The sequence below is a fragment of the Populus trichocarpa genome, chromosome 7, assembly GCF_000002775.5.
Source record: "Populus trichocarpa isolate Nisqually-1 chromosome 7, P.trichocarpa_v4.1, whole genome shotgun sequence".
NCBI classification, from domain to species: Eukaryota; Viridiplantae; Streptophyta; class Magnoliopsida; order Malpighiales; family Salicaceae; genus Populus; species Populus trichocarpa.
In genome coordinates, this window is record NC_037291.2 from 12,532,872 (window position 1) to 12,558,019 (window position 25,148).

Consider the following 25,148-nt stretch of genomic DNA (forward strand, 5'->3'; position numbering starts at 1 on the left):
CAAATAAATATGCTAAAAAATAAAGTCACATTAGTCACTATAAAAAATAATATAATTAAAATAACACTACCATATTTTTGGATTAATTAAAATAAAAAACCCTTGAGATATCATGAATTTACCTTGACAACCTGAAACTTTGAAGATATTACAAAAACTCTACTCAAATTTAAATGAATATTACAAAAATCCCTTTTTATATCCAAAGTAACCTTAATATTTTTTAATATTTTCAAAATTTTGTAATATTTTCAAAATTTTAATTAATTACTGCAATTTTATAATATCTTAGGAAAGTCATTGTAATTTTCTCTTTTTTATTTTTTTTATGGTTTCCTCCTAAGAGAGGCAATGTCACCATGCATCACTCTTTATTACGCAAAATAATTAGTCCCTCGCAAGAAAGAAGCATTCCATACATGAAGGAGCCGTAGCTTGAAGCTAAAAAAAGAAGCACGAATTCCTGCAGGAAAGGAATCAAGAAAAAGCAAACCAACAGTAGAGTAGAAACTTTGATTGGCTACGCAGTATACATATTTGCTTTACCTCCTTCGCAAAATCCAAAATCAATCATGTTCAGAAACAGAAGAAAAGTTTTTCTCAAGATCATCGGTCTATACTCCTGTACTTGCCTCCAAAGTTCATGGTAATAACTTGTATCATTCTGAATGATTCGAGCGCTGTGCGAAACACCTTTAGTGACTATTCAATGTCTGCAAATAGCCTCACCTTCCTCCAAAAAGGAGATTTTAGGTTCACATTCTGCACTTCCAAGCTATGCATAAAAAGAAAGCAAAAACTTATCCTAGGATCACAATCCAGGGTACAAAGGAGCACATTCTGCTTAAAGATGTAGCCAAGCATTCTATTGTTACAAACCATCAAGAATTACCATTGATTAACTATTATTATTATTTCCTACAGCTGCCAAACTTCCCAGATCAGACAAGCGTATAGAGTTTTATGGACTGATATTATTATTTCATAAAGGTGCTTAAACAAAGATTCCTCTTCCTGCGAAGTTCTCAAAATACCAACTGGGTATTAATATTAGTTGCCTAATCTGCCGTTAGTATTAGTTTTCTGCTATTTCTATCTTAGCATAACTTAACTAAATAGCAGGATAACTATATTCCCTACTTATTACTATGCAAAATGCCTAGTCTGGAAGAGGACAGGCACAAATTATGAGAAAAGATCACTGATAAAGTTCTTTGATGCACAGTCAAGCTGTGAACCTCCAACTGGATCCATTGGTCAGTTCTGCTGTCCCAAGCTTGAAGAAGAGGTGGTCAGATGGTGTTTCAAGCCATCTTGCTGCTCAACCTCCTGCTTGTGGGACATGTGAGATTCCTTGTCCACTTTTGGAGAAGATTTTTTTAATCCACGATTAAACTCCCTCCTTTGCTGCTTCATTTGTTCTTTCAACATAGGAAATGTCATTTTCTCAAGCTTCTCTTGTTTAGGAGAATCATCATTACGGCCTTTTAGGAATGGAGGAAGAGGTTTTGCAGGTCCAGAGAGGTACTGAGTGATGGCTGCTGGGGTGCTGTGTCCTTCTTGTGCACGTTTTGCTTGAGCAACTGAAGTTGCTTTCCCACCAACATTAATATCCTTCCAGCATTTGGACACCTCTTCCAACCTTGCTTTTTCTTGGACCTGAACCCAATCAAAGCAATCACCAAATATAAATAATGTATTCTAATGAGACAGAGACAGGGAGAGAAAGAGTCATTGTTTAATTGACTGGTAAAAGTTCATGGCTTGCAAATACAAGGAATAGGAGATAGAGTCTTGTATTCAGCCACTTCATCAGGATAAAAAATAATAGAAGAAAAGATAAAGTGAGGAATTCCTTCACATGCTCCTTCCAAAGAGCCTATATTTTAGAAGGTCCACAATAGTGTAGTGATCTAATAAATGCACCTGGCATAAAGCGGCTGCTCTCAAACTGAAGACTTCAATCATTGTACTATGCAATGACTTCCAGACAAGTACAACACATCACAGTTATTTCACCTCAATTATCTATATAATCGTTAATTATGTTTGAGTAAAGAGTTCGTTATCAAGCTAATTCAGCGGGGATTGCATCCAATGCCCGAGACAATAGAATTAGAACCGAGGTTTACATCATATAATGGCTAACAAGACTCCAAATGGCCTGTGATTTCAGTGATGGTGATGGTGCTGATTAACTATTATCTAAAAAGCCAAACATCTGAACACCGTGAACATAAAGATGTTGAAAAAAACATGTCTAAAAATTCAGGTGGATGTTTTAGCAAAACTCAAATAATTCTTTGGGAAAATTGGCTTCAGAAATTGGGAAGCTTTTTCCACCATTTAATAATATAAAGCTCATGTCACCATTAGTGAAAGAAGATTTGGTATCTACCTATTCAAACCTATACATGCTGTGACTTTGGTCAGAGAGATTTGGTTCATAAGTAGTTCTACTGCAAGGAAAAGCAGAAACCCTACAAGTTTCAAATGACAGTGATCTCATATTCAGAACATATTTCTTTATTTTCTCATCTGGTTTTTAAACTGTGAATTAATACACTTCTCACCATATCTTCTTTCACTTTCTCCAAGGAAAGAAAATTAAGACAAGAATTGTGAAATTATGAACATATTTTTGGAAAGTGATTGTTCAAAATATGAACAGCCTTTAACATAAATCATCGTTATTGAGTGTTGTAAGAAGAGAAAGAAGAAATTATCAATAATAATAGTAGTAGTAGCAGCAGCAGAAGGAGTAGTAGTAGTAGTAGAAAGAAGAAGCGCGTTCTTGCCTTCTCATTATTGTAGAATGTTTTTCTACGCTCCTTTGCCCTATAAATAGCATTTTTTATCCCATGGTTGTCCATAGATCCATCAGGCCACAGTTCCGCAAGCTGAATGGAATAAAATAAAGAGTTAACAGACTGATCATATGCACTAAATATATTTTTCTTCTTCATTTATAGTATTCTCTTTAGATTGTCACTGTTTCCAAAAAAAAATTTAATCATGGTTCTCAATCTCTACAAAAAGTTGTCTTTATAAAGATGAAATTTGCATTCCGTAACTGAGCAGGCACAGTACTATAAAATTATAAACTCTCAGGCATGGCTAACATAAACCAGATAAAAAGCAATAATAAGATAAACTTTTTACGTGAGATTAAAAACAAAAAGAAGGGCTACAGTGAGTACCTCAACATACAACTTTCTGATATGTGGACCTTTGTCTTCATCCATCCCCTAGAAAACATTAAGGGGTAACATCAAGAACATAGTACAACTATCAAATTTTGCCACAAGAAGCAAAGTAAAATAATGGCGTAGTTATACCTGAACAAATAGCTCATAAAGATCACATATCTTATCTTCCATCTTATTGTCCATAACATCCTTCTCATCCATAGCTCCTTTTTCTTCATCAATAATTGCTTTCTGAAAGTCACCACCTGCTTTCTCTCTTTTAGATGCCTGCTTTATCATACATAGCAACAGTAAAGCACGCAATAATATGTCCTTTGGAACATCACTAGCAAAAAGTTTAAACTACTAAACTGTTGCTTTCTACACAAGTCATTCATGCAAAAAGGGGAACAATGAAAATGTGTTGTGATTGTAGATGCACCTTACTGGAATGCAAAATAATCCAATAAAGAAAAAAATGATGATCATTTCCTCTCTCCACTATACTAAACAACATTCGGTTACACTGCCAATTAGTGTACAAGATGACACTGTTTTCAGTTTACTTTTCCAGATTATGTTGAGAGGAATAAAACAAATTTATTAGAAGCCCATCAACTGTTACAGAGACAAAGTAGCAAATACTAGTCTTCTTGATGCATTGCTAACATACACACATCGATTGAAATCTCAATTACATAATGTTTTAATGAAAATGAGCTTTATTTAAATTGGAAATGAACACTTGAGCATATTGGAAACCTGCAGTTCTATCATCTCCATGACCTCCCTTCTAATAAGCTGGAATCTGTCAGCTTTCTCTTGCTTTGCTGTTGGTTCCATTTCAACCATTTCTCTCAGATTTTTCTGTACAAAAACAATTTGGAGGAAGGGTGAAGAGGAAGGGGAAATCAGTTTATGTGCATGGAATCAGATTAAAGAAGAGCATTAGAATATCTGTCAATTACAACGTATAATTTTCCAGGATTAAATAATCACTATTCCATCTGAGGCTGATCCAAGATAATCAACACTGGTACTTACAGTGAACTATATTGATCATGAAAACCTCTAGTGTGTTTACGATTAACTATTAATCCAATTGTAATGAAACCGAATACCTTCAGTGTCCTGAGCTGAATTAAATGCCCAAGAATACTCATAAGGCGATTGATTAATTCCTCTGATATTTTTCCTTGGCTTGACTGCTGCAGTTACCAGAGAAAATTAAGTTCAAGATCTTACACATGTTCTGTCTGTGAGAGATAAAGAGAGAGAGTGTAAAGTTCCACATGAGAAAAAATTGGAAAATGATTTCTGTACCGCTAGCTTGGCAACTTTAGCAAGCTTCTGCTTCACTTCAGAAGGCAATCTTCTTTTGATAGCTGTGGATGAGGCATCAGTATCCTGAACTTCAATATTCCGCGGTCTAGCTGTAAATAAAGATTTTTATATCTTTGGACTGGAAAATAATGATCATTTATTAAAGATATCTTCAAATTTTCTCATTGTATAAGACCAAATTTGCTTGCAAAATTGGGTTACTCACATTCTGCAACCACTTTCTCTAAATCCCTGATGGCCCTTTCAAGCGTACTACCCTTAAGCTGCAAGCTAGAAACATCCTTTGGAAGTATGATGGCAGTTTTCTGCCAAAATAAAATAAAAATGAGTTTAATCTCAATGAAATTCATATCATATATTGCAAATACACAACAAGCACGTGCACACACAAGGGGTGAGGGAGAAAGGATCCATAATTTTTATGCAATTGAGAACTCATGCATACTGAGTTTCATGCCCTCTTATCAAGTAGACTGTCTGCAAACCAAAACAAAGCCATCTTATAGTGCATGATCCAATTAAAGATACACCCCGAGCTGGGTAGTGAAAAGGATAACTACGTATCCTGAGAAGAAAGACCAATGATTTTACTATTTCACCAGCTATAATTGTATTAGTAATCTCCAATGCAACAAAAAAAGGATAATTGACAGGCATCAATCATATAAATCAATGTTTTCTGAAAATAAAACATCACTCTGAGTACTGTGTTCACAGCAAAAATTGAAACTTTGAAGGGTTTCTTATGCAAACTATAGTAGATTAAACAGCAACAAATTAACTAATAATGTTGTTTCTTATATGATTAAAAGCCAAGAACTATCCTGCTAGTGACCAGTATTCAGCAGACAAATCACCAAATAACGTTTTCAAAAGAAATCACCCGTCAGCTGCAAGGGAAAGCAAAACAAGTTTGATGGATACTTTTGTGCTGGGATTTCTGGTGAATATCAGAACTTATTACCTTTTCAGCTTGCACTGGATACTGAGGAAGATTCAGGTCAGGCAGTTCATGTCTTCCTTTCTTGTTTCTTTGAGAAAATTTGGAAGAGGATGTATTGCTGGTTTTACTAGCTAATCTTTTCGATTGCAGCCCAAGTTGGCTGGGAGCATAGTTTTCTTGATTCTTTTCATATGCAACTACAGATAATTCACCTGTATCTTTCACACTTCTACCCAAATTCACAGGCTGGAGGACTCCATTCATCTGTTTTTCAGTGTTATTCAGTCTTGTGCAGGAGATGTACTCATCCCTGTTTGTTATTCCTGAATAAGATGAATTTTCAGATCTTATATCAAGAGCAGCAGGCTTTTTGTCAGAAGATCCTACGGGATAAGTCAATGAATGCAGTTTCCCATCATGATGATGTTCACCATCAGCAGCTAAACTCTGAGAGTTGGTTGGAAATGGTTCAACCAGAGGTTTATTCCTTGTAGCAATATCCATACTTGCATGACCTAATTTTGCATGTTTATTTCTTACATGATCATCATCCTTCTCTTCTTTAGCTTTTTGTATATTATTCCTTCTTTTCTTTGGCTGGCAGTGAGTGGATGAGATCGGTTTGTTCCTGGCATTGCAGATAAAAGAAAATCAGATCAATGTTCAAATGAAGAAACTACTTGAAGTACGATGACATGCTATTTGGCCAAAGACGAGAAAGAACAGAATGGCAGTAACTATAAAAATCAGTTAGTGAACTATAAATGTATTCTTCACATGCAAGTGTATGCTCCTCCACCACCCATCGTAATCTCTTGTACCTATATTAATGATGAATGTCCTTACCTTTATACCTAGACACCCAAATTTTCTGTGGCCATCTTTGTTCAAGATCTTCCAATTACAGGAAAAGGTGTCACTATTATTCTACAATCCAGAACATACAAGTATAATATTCAACTCAATTCATGCCTTAACCAGGATGTTGCTCTTCGTCTTCTCCATATCCTAAGCAGTAAAATAAGTGTGCACATGTTCACCAGTCAGGTTGGTGTTTCTCGTCCATCTCTCATGCATAGCTGAAAGGAAGAGTTGAGTTTTCTACGAGAATACTGGTGATGAGTTTTTTCTTTTCCTTTCTTTATGGTTACAAGGGAGAGGTTCAGACCTAAGGAAAACTTCTACACATACATTGGCGCGAGTGATGAGTTGACAAAGCATATTTTGACATTACCGCTGACTGAAAATTGCAGAAGGAAGACACCGGAGTTGTGTTCTGTTATTATGTTTATATGTGACAGATTACCACTAAAAAAAAAATTATAGTTGGTTTATGTAAAGGTGGAGCTGTGATATATTGATTTAGATAGATTGATTGATTGATACGCAATTACTTGATTTAAAGAGCTTGATTAGAGAGATCGATTGGTATGCAATTACTTGATTTAGGGAGCTTGATCTAGAGAGATTGATTGGTATGCAATCAATAGTACTATTTTTACATGGTATCATAGCATAAATTATAAGTTCTGCTGAACTCTTTGGGTCAAGTTGTGGGATATATTTCTTAGGTTTCTCTCTTAAGACTCCATGGGTTTGGGCTATAGGCAATTTCTGGGGGTAAAGAGATTATGTTTTGGCTGGACGTTACCAACATAGTTGGGTATTTTGGAAGTTCCCATTCTTGGCAGTTTAAAGTTCTTTTTCACATCAATGTCTATTTTTCCACTAATTTAGTTCTCTTCTTCTGATTTATCATGGAGAACAAAATTTTATTGTTTGTTTTGATAGAAAGAATTACTTCACTTGAGAGTTTCAATTCAAGATGTTTGTGAATGACAGAATTATAGGGTCACATAAAAGGATCATCTAATGCTCCCACTAATCCCAATGAGATTGATTCTTGAAAGAGCAAGGATGCTTGTATTATCTCTTGGGCACTTGGATCTATTGAACTACATGTGGTGAATAATGTTCAATCATTTTCTATTGCAATGGAGGTGTAGACTTATCTTCAGCGCATTTATTCTCAAAATAATGATGTTCAAAAGTTTCAATAGAAGTTAGAAATTGACGACTATCACTAAGGTAATCTTTTTATTGAACAATTCTATTTTGAATTTCTTAATTTATCATTTTGGGTTAGTTCATTCTACCATTTCTAATGAGACCTTAATAGCACTAGAAGTTGTTCATCATGAGAGCTAAAAAGATCAGTTTTTGATAAACTTGTCGTAACCTATTTTTGACCACCTGTCCCAATATTTTAAAAAAATTAAAAAAAGAGAGAGAAAAGATTAAGGAGTGAAACGATAGATAAAAAAGAAAAGAGGGACCAAAATCAAAAAAGAAGTTTAATTCTTTTTCCACAACTACATGATAGGGAAAAAAAAGGAAATCAAGAGATAGCGAGTTAAAAATAAAAGGCATAAGTGGTAAGAAGAGATGGAAAGGATAAATAGGGAATGACCTCTAAATAGACCAACACCAGACAGATGGAAAAAATCATGAAAGAGAAATCACAGAGAAACTACATAGAGAGGAGAGATACCCAAGAAAAGAAAAAAGAAGAGATTACCCAAGAAAAACAAAAAAAAAAACTAGCCATACCCAAACAAAACAATTTACTCTCAAGCCCGCGACCATAGCCCAACCAGATCAAACCCAACACCCCCTGCTACCGAAACATCTTTGATCATCCACTTGTCATTGTAAACCAAACATTCCTGAAACCCGAATTACCTTTCTACACGCTAGTCAACACGCAGCCATACCATATAGCCCCCTTACCAAAAACAACAACCTCTCCCCGTTGCCATTTAGCCAAATCAACTGTCCTCGTCTTCTCTAAAAGTCGAAGCCCCAATTTGCCTTCTTCTTGCCAAAATCGAACCCCCACAAAAGTCAAAACCACTCCCTTATTATTGCCATAAACCCGATAGAAATTCACCCAAATATGACACGCACTGACACTGCCTAGCTCATCTCCAAAAAAAAAAAAAAAACATGACAACCACGCGCCACTGGTGTCCAGCCAAACTCTAGCACTTTCCAATCAACGTTAGCAACTCATGAAGGTCACTTTCAAACCCTTAAAGCAATTGATTATTTCTCCAATAATTTCAAATATGTTATTGATTTTTTTGAATTGTATTGAATATGTGTTTAGTTTGATCAATTATGTGAATTTGTTCAAGTGTTTTTGATTTTGCATAACGATTGGTTTATATTTTTCTTTTCTCGTAACTCAAAATCGATCTAGAAATATAAATCTTATTTGGGTTTCTCATCAAACATCACATTAAAGGTAAAGGATATTGTATTGAAAATGTTAATGCAATGTATGTCTTTATATTCTTGTTATTTTTCTCTTAACTCAAAGTTGGCCTGGTAATTGTAAATCCTAATTAGGTTTTTTCTTGGATGTCGCATTAAGGGTAAACGAGTCAACTTTGATTTTCGTGTTTTTAACATTCTTTAATTTGGGGTGGTTCAAATATAAATATTGATTTTTGTGGTCTACTATTCCTTAATTTGGTGTGGTTCGTATTTTTCTCATAACTCAAAATCAACTCATCTTAATTAAGATTTTTTCTTAGATGTCGTATTAAGAATTAATGAGAATCTATTTTCATATTCTTTTCCCTTTCAACATGATAAGTAAATCTAGGCTGGATCAGCACGATCCCACAACGCCCATTAAGTGCGAGTGTTGACCTCTAGGCCTATTTCAAACATAATTAAGAAAAAGAAGCCAAATTCTCATTTATTGTTTACCATCCTTTTGATTCCAACACCGGTATTCCAAAAGTGAGAATTAGTCCTTGTTGAAAATCAATATTTCTTTAGCCTTCTACTTAGGATTCCTCTTCAGTTTTGCTTTCTAATCTTGATGATGTGTTGAGTTCTATTGAATGTTTTAAGTCAGTATTTGTGTGTCCGAGACGTCATGCATCGATCCCATTGCTTGACCTAGCCCCAAAACTTGATCTTGTCCTAGCTAAACTTATCAGTCATCTCAGATTTTACATCCTCTAAATAGGTATGGGTTCTCTCAAATAGCTCTTCAAGCTACTTTTAATGCTACTATTGTACCTAAGTCTTACTCTTAGGCTTCTATTCATGCATGATGAAAGCAAGATATATAAGAAGAGCTTATGGCTTTCTAGGACAATCACACTTGGGATATTGTTCCTTGTTTTGATAACGTCAAGCTTTTTGGTTGGGTTTATACCATAAAGCTCGTGTCTGGTGGCTCTTGGAAATCAACAAGAGTATGGGCTTGATTATAAGGAAATATTTGCACTTGTGGCCAAGATAACCACTACTCACACTAGAATGTGCTATTGGTGCCTTGAAAGGGTAGTTAATCCAACAGATGGATGTGAAGAATGCATTTCTGCATGGAGACATCAAAGAAGAGATCTACATATGACTCCTCTACTTGGCATGTTCACTCACTCCTTTCCTGAGGTTTGTCATTTAAAGCGGTGGATTGAAGCAGGCTCCACATGCTTAATTTGAGAAGTTTCACTCTACTCTTGATTTTAATTTTATTCAAAATCAGTTTAACTCATCTCTTTCTCTTAATGACTCCTACCGGGATTGTTGCACTTCTTATATATGTAGATGATATTGTTTCTCAATTGATTGAACAACTACAAACGCATTTTAACACTTCATTTCATATGAAAGATCTTAGTACCTTGCAATATTTTTTGTCTTTTGATACACCACTATTTGATTATCATATTTTTGCATCAACACAAGTATATTTAAGAGTTTCTCACCTTAGTCGGTCTTCAATTCAATAACTTGGTCCTTACACCAATAGAGGTCAGCTTAAAGCTACAACAAGATAATGGTAAGCTATTATATGATCCCTCATCGTATCAACAACTAGTAGGGAGTTTGAAATATTTGACAATTGCTCAACTTGATATATTTTTTTGTTATACAACAAGTTAGTCAGTTTATACAAGACCTTTGTCATTCTTACTTGGTTGTTGTACAACGTATCCTTCATTATCTCAAGGGTACATCTAGTCGCATGTTATTTTTTCCTACTAGGACTTCTTTACACTTGATAGGTTTTAGCGATGCGGATGGGTTGGTTATCCTGATACTTATCATTCAGTTGTTTGTTGGTGCATGTTTCTTAGTGATGCTCTTATTTATTGAAAGAGTAAGATGCAGGATCAAGTTTCTAAATCCTTAACCGAGTCTGAATATCATGCTATGAGATTGTTTGGCTTTGAGGTTTTTTAGGAGAACATGGTATTCCTCAACTAACTCCTGTTCCTCTTCATACTCATAACACTAGTGTTATTCATATTGCTAACAATCTGGTATTTCATGAGCGCACCAAGCACATTGAAATAGAATGTCATTCTATTCATGAAGCACTTAACCAATATGTGATTAATCTCCCTTACATTTCCCCAAAGTTTCAAACAACTGATGTGTTTACCAAGGCTTTATCTTGTCATCAACATTAATTCATGGTTGACAATTGATGCTTCGTAATCCAACCACCGACATCAATTTGAGGAGGATGGTAGTTATAATATCTTGATTTTGGAAGATTGATTGATATGCAATTACTTGATCTGAGGAGCTTTGATTTAGGAGATTGATTGATAGGTATATAGTTACCTTTTTAGAGAGATTATAATTATGATTCAAGAGCGATTGTAGGGTGTAATTATGTTAATATTTGACTATTTAATGAAAAAAGATCCTCCATTGAGAGAGGCATCCAAACCATTTTGACAACCCAAACCCATATTTTGGCATCTTATATCAATGGATGATTCAATATGTAATTAATTGTAATTCAAAAAATCCAAAAATACCTTGCTCATATAGTAGACAAATCCTCCACATTCCTTCAACATGAACTAAGAAGATACTCTAATTCCTTAACCACAAAAGCTTCTTCGGTGATACATTCCACATTTTCATATATTCACAATTAATAGGTACCCTTTACACAATCAAATTTCATAGACATTAAGTGCATGCCCATATCCATTATATATCTATGTTCTAGGAACTACACATAGCCAGTGAATATCAAAATAATCAATCATTTTAAAAAAAAATGCTTAAAGCAAGGCAAAGAACTGAATTATTTTGAAGCAAAAACCAAATATTTGAATAGACCATACTAGTTTAAATCTTTCAAACTAATTATCAAAACTTTAGCAATGCATCATCATGGGATCCCAATTGCACTGAGACAGAAAAGGAATGAAAAAGACAGAACTACCAAAAGACAGGTGAACAAGAAGAGTTTACAAGAACTCACATGTGTTCTAATTTTCCCTTATTCACAAAGAATCCATCATGTTCGGTAGTTGACCCATCAATTTCAAAATACTCATCCTGTGAAATGTCATGGACAACATTATAACAAGTTACCAGAAAGGACTATAATGTCACAGGAATAATTAACAACCAACTTTTTCCACGATAGAAATGTTTTCAGGGGAAAAGCAACTGGAATAATATGACACCAGTGAGAAAAAATCATGGACTAGTGGTGTTGGACAAGTTTACAATGGAACAACTCTGGAATATAAAGAGAAACGTTAGAAATCCAGTGTGAACAAACTAGACCTAGCATCCAATAGGAAAATGCAATATCTAAAATATGGCAAATTTCAATATCAAGTCAATCACCAAAATAGCTGCCCCTGGAATACGAGGTGTAGAAGGTGCTTTATACAGGGATTAAAAAGCTTCAATAAGAAAAACAGCCATAACAAAACCCTAATTCCAATAAATTCTAAATAACCTAAACAAGAAATTTCATAAATAAGAACAAAATTTCTAAATTACTGATTATTACAAACTAACACATAGCAGGACCAAAGTGGTTTTTCCCTCAACTGCATCATAGAGCTTATCTGAATCATTGTGGCATGTATTTTACAGTGCAAAAGACTGGTCTTAGTCATGAGCTGAACATATCGACGTTTAAAGCAAAAGACCCAGCTAAAGTCACTACATCTACGTGGAAACCAACTCAGTAAAAGAAATAATACTGACTGTTTTTTACTGAAGCTCTTTGCCAGTCATTTCTATAACCAAGTTAACACAATGACACCAAAATATTGATGATGGTGATATTTCATTCACTATCAATATTAGACTCATATTGTAGTTACCATCATCATTAAAAAATTTATAGCCATGTTACCAACCAGTTCAGTATCATCTATGAAAGAATCATCAGTGTCATACTGAACTTTATCAGGAACACCATCAAGTTCTTCCTCATCGCTTCACTGATTACCCTAAAAAAGTAAATTGTCAAAACATGGCATCACATAAGATTCTCAGGCATTGGCAGTACCAAGCACAAGTTATACATAAGATGTGAAAATTCTTCTACGTTGGCTGTTAACCTACCACAACCCCCCTCCTTTATCCATGCTTGGGACTGGCTATAGCAAGCTAAGTTAGCAAAGCAGTATTCTATTCTATTTTATTTTTCATTTTTTTTTTCTGTTACCAAGAATAAGTTGCAGAGAAAAAAAGAAAACTGCATTTATCTGAAAGGTGAATATAAACAGTCCAGGTTGCACTTGTGATTCACCTGTCTAAAACTATAATGCTTGGACCTTGAAAATAACATGGAAAAAGATAGATTTGATACATGTGGCCATATTATTCTTGCTGTTTTATTAATTAGTCATATAATGGGTTAACAGTGTGCTGCTACCAAAGCTTGAGTCTTGGTTGAGTAGTTGGAGCTATAATACTAGACCAAGTGGCCAAAAATGATCAGGACTAATTAGCCATATAGTAATAAGATTATCTGCAAATAAACACAAAACTGTTCAGCTGGTCTGAACAGTAATTAATCTTAAGATATAGAAGGAAAGGGAAATAACTCTAAAGATGTTTTGATTCCGCTAATTAATAAGAGAAAACAATTTCAAAACTAAAAGAAAAAATTTTATTCACTTGTACAGGAGATGAGCCAGGCTTGGAATGCTTGGACAATCAAACTAAAAGGAAAAGATGATGAAATTAGGCCATATCCGATCCTAAAGCTGTATGGATAAAAAATCAGTTTCAAGGGATCTTTGTTGGCTTGTTAATAATTAGAATGCTATATGTGGAATGTAATCTTTCTGGTGCACATATATTAAGAAACTCCAGAAATTAAAGTGAAGAGCATCTAATAAATGTTTCAACCAAATAAAAGCAATGAATATCAGAACCTCGTCATCAATCTGTGTTACATTATCACCAAAGAACAGAGACGAAGTGCAAAGAACTTTACATACCACGTAGAGCCCCTCTATTTTCTCAATAACAGAACCAAGATGATTTGAAGAAGGTGCATTTTTTGATACAGATTCAGTGGGCTGGCCCTGAAATTTTGAAGCACAACAAAAGGTATCATGAATAGTGATTTCAATAAGTTTCAGCAGAAGTAGATTGAAAAGAAAGCGAGAAAGATGCAATTCGGGAGATGACATAACAGACAATAGCGCATCCATAAAGCCAAACATGCAACATAGTAAACTCCTGGAGAAGGATAACAAAGTGCATATGGATATGATGTTTACTTCCCAGCTAATGAATTAAAACAACAAGCATCACTATTTTCCTACAATAAGCAGTCTTCTATGCAGTAATATACTTGGAGCACAGTTGAGAGTGCTACTCGTCCAAATGCACATATTGCTCCAGTATTTCATAATTATCCTTCTATAAGATGAAATTAATTTGAAAACGGGACGCGAGTTAAATCTACAACTACAGATAAAATCTAAGGTTAATCACTTTTTTTTTTGGATAAAAATCTATAACAATGAAGATGAAGTTTTTTGTTAGTCACTTCTTTTTATTTTGGCATTTTATACATTTTGAGGAGATGACAGGTTTCTGCCGATGAGAAAGATCTGACACTAGCTTGTACATTTCTGCAATTATGTCAGCACAATAATAGTTTATAACAATAATATGAGAAAGGTTTTATCAATAGCAAACTAATACAACAGCCATTTCTACCTCGAAATATTTTGAACATTATGAGAACAGGTAAATAAATTATGTTAAACTTACACCATCAAGCTCAACAACTGTTTCAGTCTATAATTATGACCCTTTATAAATAAACAAATAAGTATGTTAGATAACTCACACAACACATGCAAAAAATATTTGTAGAATTAGACCTGTGTGCAGTTTTGTGAAACGAACTTACATCATCGCCAGTTTCCCAACTGTTTCCCTGTCTATAAGGATTGACTCTTTACAAAAGAACAAATAATTATGTTAGCAATGTGCACATGCACAAGCATGCACACATTCTACCATTCTGCATAGCATAATATCCTAGAATATTTTCATGCCGCCATATCTTCTTTTAATACTCCATACATACAGCATTAGTGAGATATTGCACTCTTTCCTATCATAGAATTCTGCATGCCATATAAATCCACATTTAATGCAATGTTAACCATGAGAAATCTCCAACAATTTCCTATCTGTAACCAGACTTTCCTAAATGATATTCTTTTACTAAGGTATTGATACATGACGGGTTCTTCTGAATATAGCAATATGCACCAGATCATTCATCTACAACAGTGTCATATAGTTTCATATCCATATATTTTCATGATAGCTTATGGATGTCTTAAAAGGAGAGTAACAAAAATCATAACATCAGTGACAATTACTCCATTGAGCAAGCCAGTTTGGGGAGACTTGCTGCTAGCAGATTTCAAACCTTACTTTGCCAGCTGCATCATTGAATTTAGGTAATCTAAGATGATTTAATATGTAATTCAATCTTATGTAAGCTTTTACTTTTTTGACAGATATAAATCATCTATTTTTTAAGTTTCTTACTTCACAAATTTAGAAATGCAATGGATATGAAAAAATTAGAACAAAGGGCATAACATCCCATATCCATTTAATAATTGAAAGTTAAAAAGAGAATAGTCATTATTTGTACACTTAATGAACAAGAAAATATTTACCAATAACAAAAATCCATTGCAAATTGGAAGAAAACCCCCAAACCCCCCCCCCCCCCCTCCCCCCAACACACACACACACACACACACACACAAAAACATGCACAAGTGTGCAAAATAAATATAAAAAGTCATTAAGGACAATAAGTCAAGCTACATACTTCTTGTCAAAAAACCTTCAGGGCTCTTATAACAACTTCCATTCACCAAAAGAAACTCAACTTCAACTTGCAACTAAGGTTTATAAGAGTTAAGTAGAAATTGCTTATCAAACTAAAAGCTTAATGTTTCTAGCACTTACAAACACCGCATTCATGTCCATTCAAGTGTGGAACTACCAGGAAAGGTATATGGTGTTTCCTAATCAGCTACTCAAGATGTGAGCAAATTAAGAAATGAAACTATAAATGTCAAGGCTTGGGACTTGACGATACCATTAGGATAATGAGTCAACTATTGAGCTTAGTGACTTGTATATGTCAACACACCAATCATTGTCCATGTTAGCAATATTGTTGAAATGACAGTCGACACATCAACAAAATGCAAGCAATATGCTAACATCAACATTGACGAGTGTGCTAGCATCGACACATTCCTAATGCCTACAACATACACATTGCCTATTTTTTTATAGTTTTGTTATGGATTTGTTATACATGGTTGTGGTCTTCATAAATTCAAAGTTTATTCTTACTTGAAGAATTGCTTAGCTATTTATGGATAATTTTATTGTTTGCAAATAAATTTATATGCTTCACATTACAAGTTTAAGTGTAAGCACACATGTATGCGTGTATTGAACACCTTGTATTCTTGTTGAACACAAATCCCATTTCCCTCTCCATTAATCACATCTTCCCTTTTTTATGTAGTATTTTAACCTATCTAGATAAAAAAATTAAGAAACATTTTAGTATATACAAACCTCTTATCTCGTAAACTCCGTACTTATGAATTTTAGTGTAATCTCAATTTGAGCTAAAAGATCTAGATTTCATCGTTCTAATGCCACAACAACAACCACGCCTTAATCTCAAACTACTTTGGATCAGATCCTTTTGTGCCATTCAGCTCGATCATTAACCAAATTCACCTCAATATCAAGAGACTTGGATCCTTCAATACCACATCCCTACAAGTTATTTTAGATCTTCGTCTTCCATGCTTCTTCCTTTCAATGTCGACTTATCACTTCTCCGAACTAAGGCCTCTTGGTGACATACACTGGATGGAGGACCATTTTGATCACCCTTCCCTCGTTTTATCTTGGCTCAGCTTAGTTGGTCCTGAGCCCGGAAAAAAGAGGAGGGTACGATAGTTTGACACCCAATGTAAACTCTATTGTGTATCATGTATGGATTCTTTGTGCTAATGCTAAAGTAGATAATTTCATCCTAAAAATGAGCTTGCAGGGCTATAAAGGAAAAAAAAATTCAAGATTTTTGAACTCCATAGGAAATCATATGCATTTTTTTAAACCAAATGACAAGTTTGTGCTGAAAACAACCTTTGCTAGAAAAAGCACATGAGAAGCATAACACCACTTTAATATGGCTAGTGTAATTTTGATTGCACAATTCCATGGACCAACAATAAAAGATAAGCTCTTTGAGAAGATTAGGAAACAAAGAGGACAATTACTGTCAAAGAACCATCTCAACCCAATAGCTTAAGCTGTTAGATGAGTTCCCAGGATATGATTTATATTATTCCCTAACACACCCCCTCAAGTGAAATCCCTTTGGGCTTGAAACTTGCACAGGCTTACACTACCTTGTGTTTAATTTTTATTAAATAAATGGGGATGATGAGATTCGAACTCGTGACCACTTGATCATCAAGGCTCTGATATCATGTCAAAGAACCATCTCAACTCAATAGCTTAAACTGTTAGGTGAAGTCCCAGGATATGATTTATATTATTATCTAACAATTACATATTTGTTTGTAAGTCAAGGATTGAAGTGGGAATGTATCACATTCACTAAAACATATTATTTACTAATTTCTAATTGCGAGGCAACCAAGATGTAGACGATTCAACAACTTGTGTAGACTCAAAAGCAAAATATTGAAAAAGGAGATGCAAGGGTAATTTTGGAGTTGCAGTTTGATGTGGTTTGAGGGTCTTGGAAAAGGAAAGGATGAAAAGATTTATAGATCTAAGCATTGTTTGCAAAAATTTTGCATAGTTGATGCGAGTAATCTGAAAAACTTTCAGGACAAGCAATTATCTTTTCATCCAAGTTGAGATAAAACGATTTGGTACAATTAGTGTTTGTAATCTTAAAAATCTTTCAGGAAAAAAATTACCTTTCATAATATTAGCTGAGATAAGAACATTTTCATGTCTTTTTCTAGTATAGAATAGACTTGAGAGCTCTCTTGTTTTAGTTTCTTTTACCTCTTTGTTTTTGGGAGGATTTCGTATTGGAGTTTACACAGCATAAAATTATTCACCGCCTAAAAATCATATGTTCATAGAGAAGTCATAAGCTTGCCACTTCACTTATACTAGATTATCATTTTGTGTTGAAAACAAACGTAGGAGAAAAGGAACCAGAAAAGAGTGTTTCAGGAAAAAAGAAAGCAAAGAAAAGAACACAGTTTATAAACATAGGAGAAAAGTATGTGTTTGCTATTATGTAATTTTTCAAAATGAGAGTTGCTTGATCAAACCCTTCATTTTATTTTGGTTAAGCCCGAACAGAGCCAAAATGAAATCATGTCAAAGTGACAAAAAACAATCTAGATAATTGCCAATAGCCATTGAGGGATGAAAAGAAAATCAGAATAAAACATTTAACTGAGTGCTTCATGGAAAAATAATGATAAAAGATAATGCCTGAAGCATTAAATAGGATCTGTTAGTCATATAGTGACATCATACAAGGTCTTGGAATTAAGCTTTCCTCTTGTGATACTGTTGGAAGAACAAGCCACACGACAAACCTGAAAGTAGGAAGCTATCATCCTACACTGAAAAATACTTGGGAATATTTTAAACTAATTTAGACGTCCCCATGGAAGGACATTGGAAAGGAAGGTTAAAGCTAATTATTGAGTTTATATACGATAAAGCTCTTAGATGCCAGAAAGGCAAGAACATATCGGAATTTACATGATTTGTGACAAAGGAGGATAATAGATATGGAATTCAAACAATGATTCCAACATTAGAAATGGAAGTTTACAACTCCAACCATAGTTACCATGGATGAATACATATATCAACAAATGGAGACAGCTGACATGGTACTTAATACATACATGAAATCAAAATGATGGGGGAAAAACAGCACCTAAATTTAGTTATTCATAAAGTTAATAAGAAACAAACCATTATGGATCTCCTATGAATATAACTGCATAGAAACAGCAAACTAATTATAATTTAAAAGTAACTGAAGGCTATTAAATCCAAAGCAGATACTAGTAAATCAGCAAAATTGACATAAACATTCTCAAATAATCAAGTTATTTACTTTCTTTCCATTCATCAAAGATTTTGTTACATAAAATAATTCTTCTTCCCAACATAAAGTTGAACGCAGAAACAAGTTGAAATTATCACATGTAGAACTTGCATTTGATTATCTCAAATACAGCATCAAATATTACAGCAAACACTTAATAAAACATGATATTCAATTAAAAAAACAGATAAAAACATAAACTATAACATAAACCCAGATAGAATTACAACAAAACAAACAATTTACATAAATGGGCTCTCAATAATATCTCACCAGAGAAAACTGAGCCTCTTGCCGGTCAGTATCCACAGAAGCAGGCTCCACAACAGCATCAATAGCAGTAGTAGTTTGATTCTGAGACTGAGACGAGCTTGCCTTGTTTGCTGCTGCATCTTTCAAAAGCTTCTTCCATGACACTATTGTTGTCTCTCCAGGATTGAGTTCAATGCAGAACCTTTGCCTAGGAGGACTACCAGTATCACCCTGTTTGGTATTACCAACCTCCATGAATGAATGGATAATTCCAAAGTTTGAGACTTTTTATGTCATGGGAATGGTGTAAACAACAAAGATGTGATCTTTGGAGGTGGGGTTGACTGATTAGTGGATTAGAGGAGAGAAAAAGAGAAACCCAGAAAAGGTGTGTGTTGGATAGTGAAAAATGTTGTGAAAGATTGGGAGGTGTAAATGCAAAATTTGGAAAACCATCGAACGCATTGTTGCTGGTTTTTGTTTTGCTTTTGGTTTTATTTGCCGTTTCTGTTGGGGAATTGTAAGAGAGGATACACCTGGCTCTTAGATTCAGTTACCTTCCATTTATGTGAGGATCGTGTGTTCAAAGTCTCCAAATTTGCCCCCTTTTTTTTTTTTTGGGAAGTTGGTGCTGCAAAAATCGGGTTTTTTTTCCTTTGAAGAGGGATGAATTGTGGATTTTTTTTTTTATGAGAAAGAAAAATGCTGGCTTCATAAAAATAGATGATAAAAAATTTAAAATAAAAAATGATTGTGATGTTCGCACGAATAGTGGTTACGTAATTTAATATATGATTTCAAGTTAATTTTTAATACAATAAAATAAATATTAATATTACAAATACTGTTTATTGTATCCTAATTTTTTTTAAAAAAAATTAATAACTGTAATGCCATGGCCTATCTCTTTTGATTGATTCTAACATGATCTAGCTCCCAACGAGGGAAGAGGATGAACTGGTCAAAATCAGGTAAAGCCAGCTTGACAGTGACAGTGCCTCTTGATTTGATCTGAGGTGCGAAGAGAAACATCTCTTTTTTACTGGCTAACTAAGAGACTAGGAAAAGTAAGCAGGTGGGGGTGTTGAAAAACTTATCCTTCAAGCGAATACAAGAATGTATAAATTAAAAAATATATACAAATCGATAAATTAAAAAAAATATTAATATTAATTAAATATTAAAATAAAAAACATACGAGTATTCAAATATTTAACCGAGAAGAAATTATTTTCATTTTGATAAGTACATTGTGTAAATACAATTTATTTATATTAAATATAAAAATAAATTACAATAATCCCTTTGAAATATTATAAACATGAAAAAAAAACTATTATTTAAAACATAAGAGCTAAACAATTTTAAAAAATAGAGAGAGGGTATTAATTTAAATTTAAATAAGGAATTAATGCAAAAAAATACTTAAAATTATAAGCAATCTATAAGAGATGTAATGTTGAGTTTTTATTAGAGAAAATATCAAGTAATAAAATTTAAAATTATGTTTTTTTTGGTGTTGTGATCCTATTCAGCGTAATTATATTTTGTTTTGAGATTGTTATTTTTGTTATGTTGTTTCTTCTTTATTAGTTGGTATTAAAGCGCAATGAACCCTAATTGTTAATTGTTGTTTGTTGTTGAATGGCCATGACTGAGAAAAGGGATCACAAAATAGGATGTGCTTATGTAGAAGGAGATGAAAAGATTCTCCCTCAAGAAAGAGATATTCATGAGCTGGTTATGTAAGACATGTAAAGACAAATTATAGAATTGACTTATCAATTAGTGATGATAAAAATTGTAATGATAAGTTGAAGAATTATATTGTCAATCAATATAGATGAAGAAGACAAAATTAAAGGATCATGAAAATAATGATCACGGATCCATAACTAATTTCGAGAATTTGTTTTAGAGATATAGGCGAAGGAGACAATTTTTTTATTAAAATGAATATGATGTTAAAACTAAAATTTTTTATGATTCTAGTTTCTTTGTGGAATGGAATCAACCATTAAAATCGATGAGAATTGCACATCAAAATCGATGAGAATCGATGATGAGAATAAGGAAGTTGATGCTGAAGTTAAAAATTTAAAAAGAATAAATTGGTTTTTCAAAATTATAGTAGTTGATTATTAAATTTTAGAGACCTTAATTTTACAACAAAGTGTAATGAAATATAATACAACACACACAATCACACATCACAACGTTTATAACAAATTAAAATTAGCAAACATCCCATGAAGTTTTTGAAGCTAGAGGGACAAACTTAAAACGTTATTGAAAAACTAGGGACTAATACATGAATCAAAAGAAAAATAAAAAGCAAGAAAGATAAAAATTTAGAATTTAAAAAATTGTTGGACTCTTTAACTGAAACAGGACTTTTGGGCATCAAAAAACAAATTGCTTCTTCGCAACTTAAACCTTCAATTAATTAGCCTGTAAAGGTTGTGCTGATTAAATCTCTAATCAGATTGATAAATGGGAAATTTATTTGTGAAGAAACCGAAGATAACAGATGTTGATCGAGCCATTCTCTCTCTCAAGACTCAAAGACGCAAGCTTGCCCAATATCAACAACAGGTTGATCCCTTTCTTTTTTCTATTTTAATTCAATTTTATGACTTTTTGGGATATTATATTTAATGGGGTTTTCGTGTTTTTTTTGTTAATTATAATCAAAATTTTGATTACCCTGGAATTTGAAAATAAAATATCTGTCTTTTGGTGCCTTAAATGTTTATTTCTCAGTAAAATTATGTAACAACAAAAGGGTAAGGGAAAGTTTGGATTTTTTCTTGGTTCTTTTAAGACCCATTTTTTGTTGTTGGTTTGCTATATTAAAAACTATAAAAAATTAAAACTTTTTTTGCTATGCGCTGCTTAGGAGAATGTGTTTTTTTAGGTTTATAGAAGTGGGTCAGTTTTAAAATTTTGAAATGGACAAGTGTGTTCTGGAGGATTGTGATGTTTTCTTGTTGATGAAATGTGTTATTTTTCTTCTGCTGAATTTGAGGAAGCGATCGCTTATTTGAGGTTGTTACTTTGCTTTGTGATTGAAATGTTCCAGCTTGAAACTGTGATTGAAGCGGAAAAGCTAGCTGCTAAAGATTTGATTCGTGAGAAGAGAAAGGACAGGGCATTGTTAGCGTTGAAGAAGAAGAAAACACAAGAAGAATTGCTGAAGCAAGTGGATACGTGGCTCATTAATGTCGAACAACAAGTGCGTAAAAATCACGAGAATGTAGTCTGGTTTCATATGTTATATGATGTTCTACAATATGCGTTTTGGTTCAGTTGGCAGATATTGAGCTGGCCAGCAAGCAGAAAGCTGTATTTGAGAGTTTGAAGTCAGGTACTGATGCAATCAAGGCGATACAAAGTGAGGTCAATCTGGATGATGTTCAGAAGCTAATGGATGATACCGCTGAAGCTAAAGCTTACCAAGATGTGAGTTTTATATTGAACCTCGTGTAGCTCTGGACTATCTTTGACATTGTGTTTAGATATTTTATCTTGTTGGATTATCAATCCCTGATACACACACACACACACATAAAATATCTTGTGTATGTGTATGGTATATGCATGCACACACATAAAAACATACAGGTGCTGTATATGGATCTGAAGTTGTCAGTAATTTAGAACCACGGGAATGGAATTCAATATTGAGTTGTATGTCTAAAAATATTTCCTTAAGATAAACTTTTTGCAATATCACATAATGTTTATAGCATATAGAAAATAGAAATGCTCTTTCATCTTTGCAGAAGTTCTTACATTAGTACTGCATTTATAATGATCATAACTTGATGCTTGTATGTGCTTCTACAGTGACTTTGTAGTGTTTATTTTGCACCATTCTAATGGGGAAGAATATGAACTTTTGCCACTTGTCACTCCTTCTGTTCAAGTTTTCCTTTTCCCTATACCTTTTCCTTTTCGTATGTATTAAAATTCTAATGGTTCTGAAGGAAATTAATGCTATCCTGGGGGAAAAACTATCAGCAGAAGATGAAGAGGAGATTTTAGCTGAATTTGAGGACTTGGAAACTCAGGTATGATTAATTTTTACACCACTACTGTCTTACGAGATTTGTTGTATGTTTCTAATACTGCTTCCTGCATTATATGTCAGTTTAAACCATTCATTTTATTCATTCTACAAAACTCATTTAGTTCTAATTTAAGGCTTGATTTGAGGTTTTGTTCAGCCTCCTGCATTATATGTCTGTTTAAACCATTCATTTTATTCATTCTGCAAAACCCATTTAGTTCTAATTTAAGGCTTGATTTGAGGTTTTGTTCAGTTTAGTGGTAAAGTTAATGGTTTACAATGTACTTAGCCTTTACTTGTTAGACTGGCCAGTTCTTGTTGTTCAGCTAGGTTATGATATGGTGCACTATGATATCTTCTGGTTGCTTCAGAAAAAAAAAATTGGGAATGCTAGAAATGAGATGTGATGGATTTAGTACGCTCATACCTTTCATGGTTTTGTTAGGACTGAGTTGTTGGGTAAATGGTGACTATTGGACAATCACACGCAAACTTGTACTGGAATATTTGAGATTTGCTTAAATATATGGGAAAACGTTATTTTTTGGTCTTTTATTCCTTTTCTGTTTACCTATCCAGCCATTCCAGGATGTAAATGAGCTTTTCTTCAGTAGTTTTTCCTCCCTTTTTCCATGACCACAGCTTAGCCATCCCCATAAGATATTTCAACTCATAGTGCACTGGGAGCTATGGGTTCTGCATTTCACATGTTGATTCATATGTCTGTTGCCTTGGATTTTATAGAAGATTGAGGGGAAGATTTATAGTTGAAGAACAATTAGATGAATTGGATTTTGCCGTACTATAATATTTCTTATTTTATGGCTGTATATGCACTGGTAAATTTTATTACTACTTTCTGTTGGTAGACCACATGCTTTTTCTTGGTCTTGACTCTGTCGATCTTGAGAAAGTCCCTCGATTTCCCTTTTTATTCTTCTTATTTGAAAAATAAACTTTCTTTTGTTTGTTTAGGTGGCTGTTCAAGACTTGCCAGAAGTGCCCACTATAGTTGTGTCTGAGGAACAGGAGCAGAAGTTGGACCTTCCTGATGTACCAACCAAACCACCTGTGCTGGTGGATGATGCTGAAATTTCTTCAGCTGAGGTCCCCACTAAGAGAAAAGGTCAGTGTCTCTCCGTCTCCTTCCCTCACTCCCTCTCTCTATATGTGCATGTGTGTGTCTACAAGCAATTCAATAACCTGACAATTTTCAAAATGCAGTTTTGGAGGAACCATTGCCAGCATGATCAGGGAAAACATTTACAGCAATATTTCAGTCTCATGGAGCTGCTGGCCATCCTATATGATTCATGTCGTGGTGACCTTAATCTAAGCTTGTACTTTACGAATTCTTTTCAACCTGATAAATACTTGCAATTGCAATCATGTTGGTTTGTTTTTGCTATTGCAATCATCCTCATAAGACCTGTCCATAACTGTAAATTTATCATGTGGATAACATATTTGGTATTTGGATAAATTCAGTCTCCTAGATAATGAAATTTCTTTACTCCCTGATGTTCTCATCTACTGTAAATTGTTCTCATCCCCATAATATGCATATATACACACTGTACATGACTGTGATGGTATCATTGGTGCTAGTCCGGTAAATTTTTTTCTTTTTGTGGGCAAGCAAAATAGTTTGGTTAAAATTCGGTAAGGTGCCAAGGAGATGGTCACCCAATTACAGAGTCGAAAAGCTGCATATAAAAATAACAAGCGATTGAAGTCCTAGCATCTTTCACATCTGTAACACTTTTCAATGCTTGCAAAACAGAACAGCACGCTAGAGGAAATTTGACATTTCAAATAGCTCTCCGAGGTAAATTATTCTCAGGATTCAAGCTAAATATC

At 33.9% G+C, this 25,148-nt stretch overlaps 2 protein-coding genes across 3 annotated transcripts; one reads left to right on the forward strand and one right to left on the reverse strand.

Annotated features, from left to right (window-relative positions):
- Positions 1-954: 954 nt before the first annotated feature.
- On the reverse strand, positions 955-19,972 carry LOC18100926 (ubinuclein-1). 2 transcript variants are annotated; one of them, XM_024605742.2, is made up of 13 exons: positions 19,238-19,262; positions 13,776-13,862; positions 12,684-12,776; positions 11,786-11,862; positions 5,497-6,103; positions 4,738-4,837; positions 4,512-4,621; positions 4,310-4,396; positions 3,951-4,055; positions 3,339-3,479; positions 3,201-3,248; positions 2,799-2,900; positions 955-1,659 (listed from the first exon to the last, which is right to left on the reverse strand). In XM_024605742.2, coding segments are annotated over exons 4-13 (1,704 nt in total). In that variant the 5' UTR covers positions 11,788-11,862; positions 12,684-12,776; positions 13,776-13,862; positions 19,238-19,262; the 3' UTR covers positions 955-1,257. The 2 variants fall into 2 exon arrangements, with proteins under 2 accessions (XP_024461510.2, XP_024461509.2); XM_024605741.2 differs by lacking the exon at positions 12,684-12,776 and having other exon boundaries at positions 19,238-19,972.
- A 1,610-nt stretch (positions 19,973-21,582) lies between these two features.
- Positions 21,583-24,809, forward strand: LOC7466761 (vacuolar protein sorting-associated protein 20 homolog 2). Its single transcript, XM_052454390.1, has 6 exons — positions 21,583-21,811; positions 22,299-22,451; positions 22,526-22,678; positions 23,206-23,289; positions 24,264-24,414; positions 24,513-24,809. Exons 1-6 carry the CDS (start codon positions 21,710-21,712, stop codon positions 24,536-24,538), a joined length of 669 nt encoding a protein of 222 aa, XP_052310350.1. The 5' UTR covers positions 21,583-21,709; the 3' UTR covers positions 24,539-24,809.
- The last annotated feature ends 339 nt before the right edge of the window (positions 24,810-25,148 follow it).

Coding starts and splice junctions, on each gene's coding strand:
- LOC18100926 (XM_024605741.2), bottom strand. CDS start 19,471: ATGGAGGTTGGTAATACCAAACAGGGTGATACTGGTAGTCCTCCTAGG. Junction 3,249..3,338: donor TTTATGAGCTATTTGTTCAG/GTATAACTACGC, acceptor AATGTTTTCTAG/GGGATGGATGAAGACAAAGG. Junction 2,901..3,200: donor TCAGAAAGTTGTATGTTGAG/GTACTCACTGTA, acceptor TATTCCATTCAG/CTTGCGGAACTGTGGCCTGA.
- LOC7466761 (XM_052454390.1), top strand. CDS start 21,710: ATGGGAAATTTATTTGTGAAGAAACCGAAGATAACAGATGTTGATCGA. Junction 22,452..22,525: donor TCATTAATGTCGAACAACAA/GTGCGTAAAAAT, acceptor GTTTTGGTTCAG/TTGGCAGATATTGAGCTGGC. Junction 24,415..24,512: donor GGTCCCCACTAAGAGAAAAG/GTCAGTGTCTCT, acceptor TTCAAAATGCAG/TTTTGGAGGAACCATTGCCA.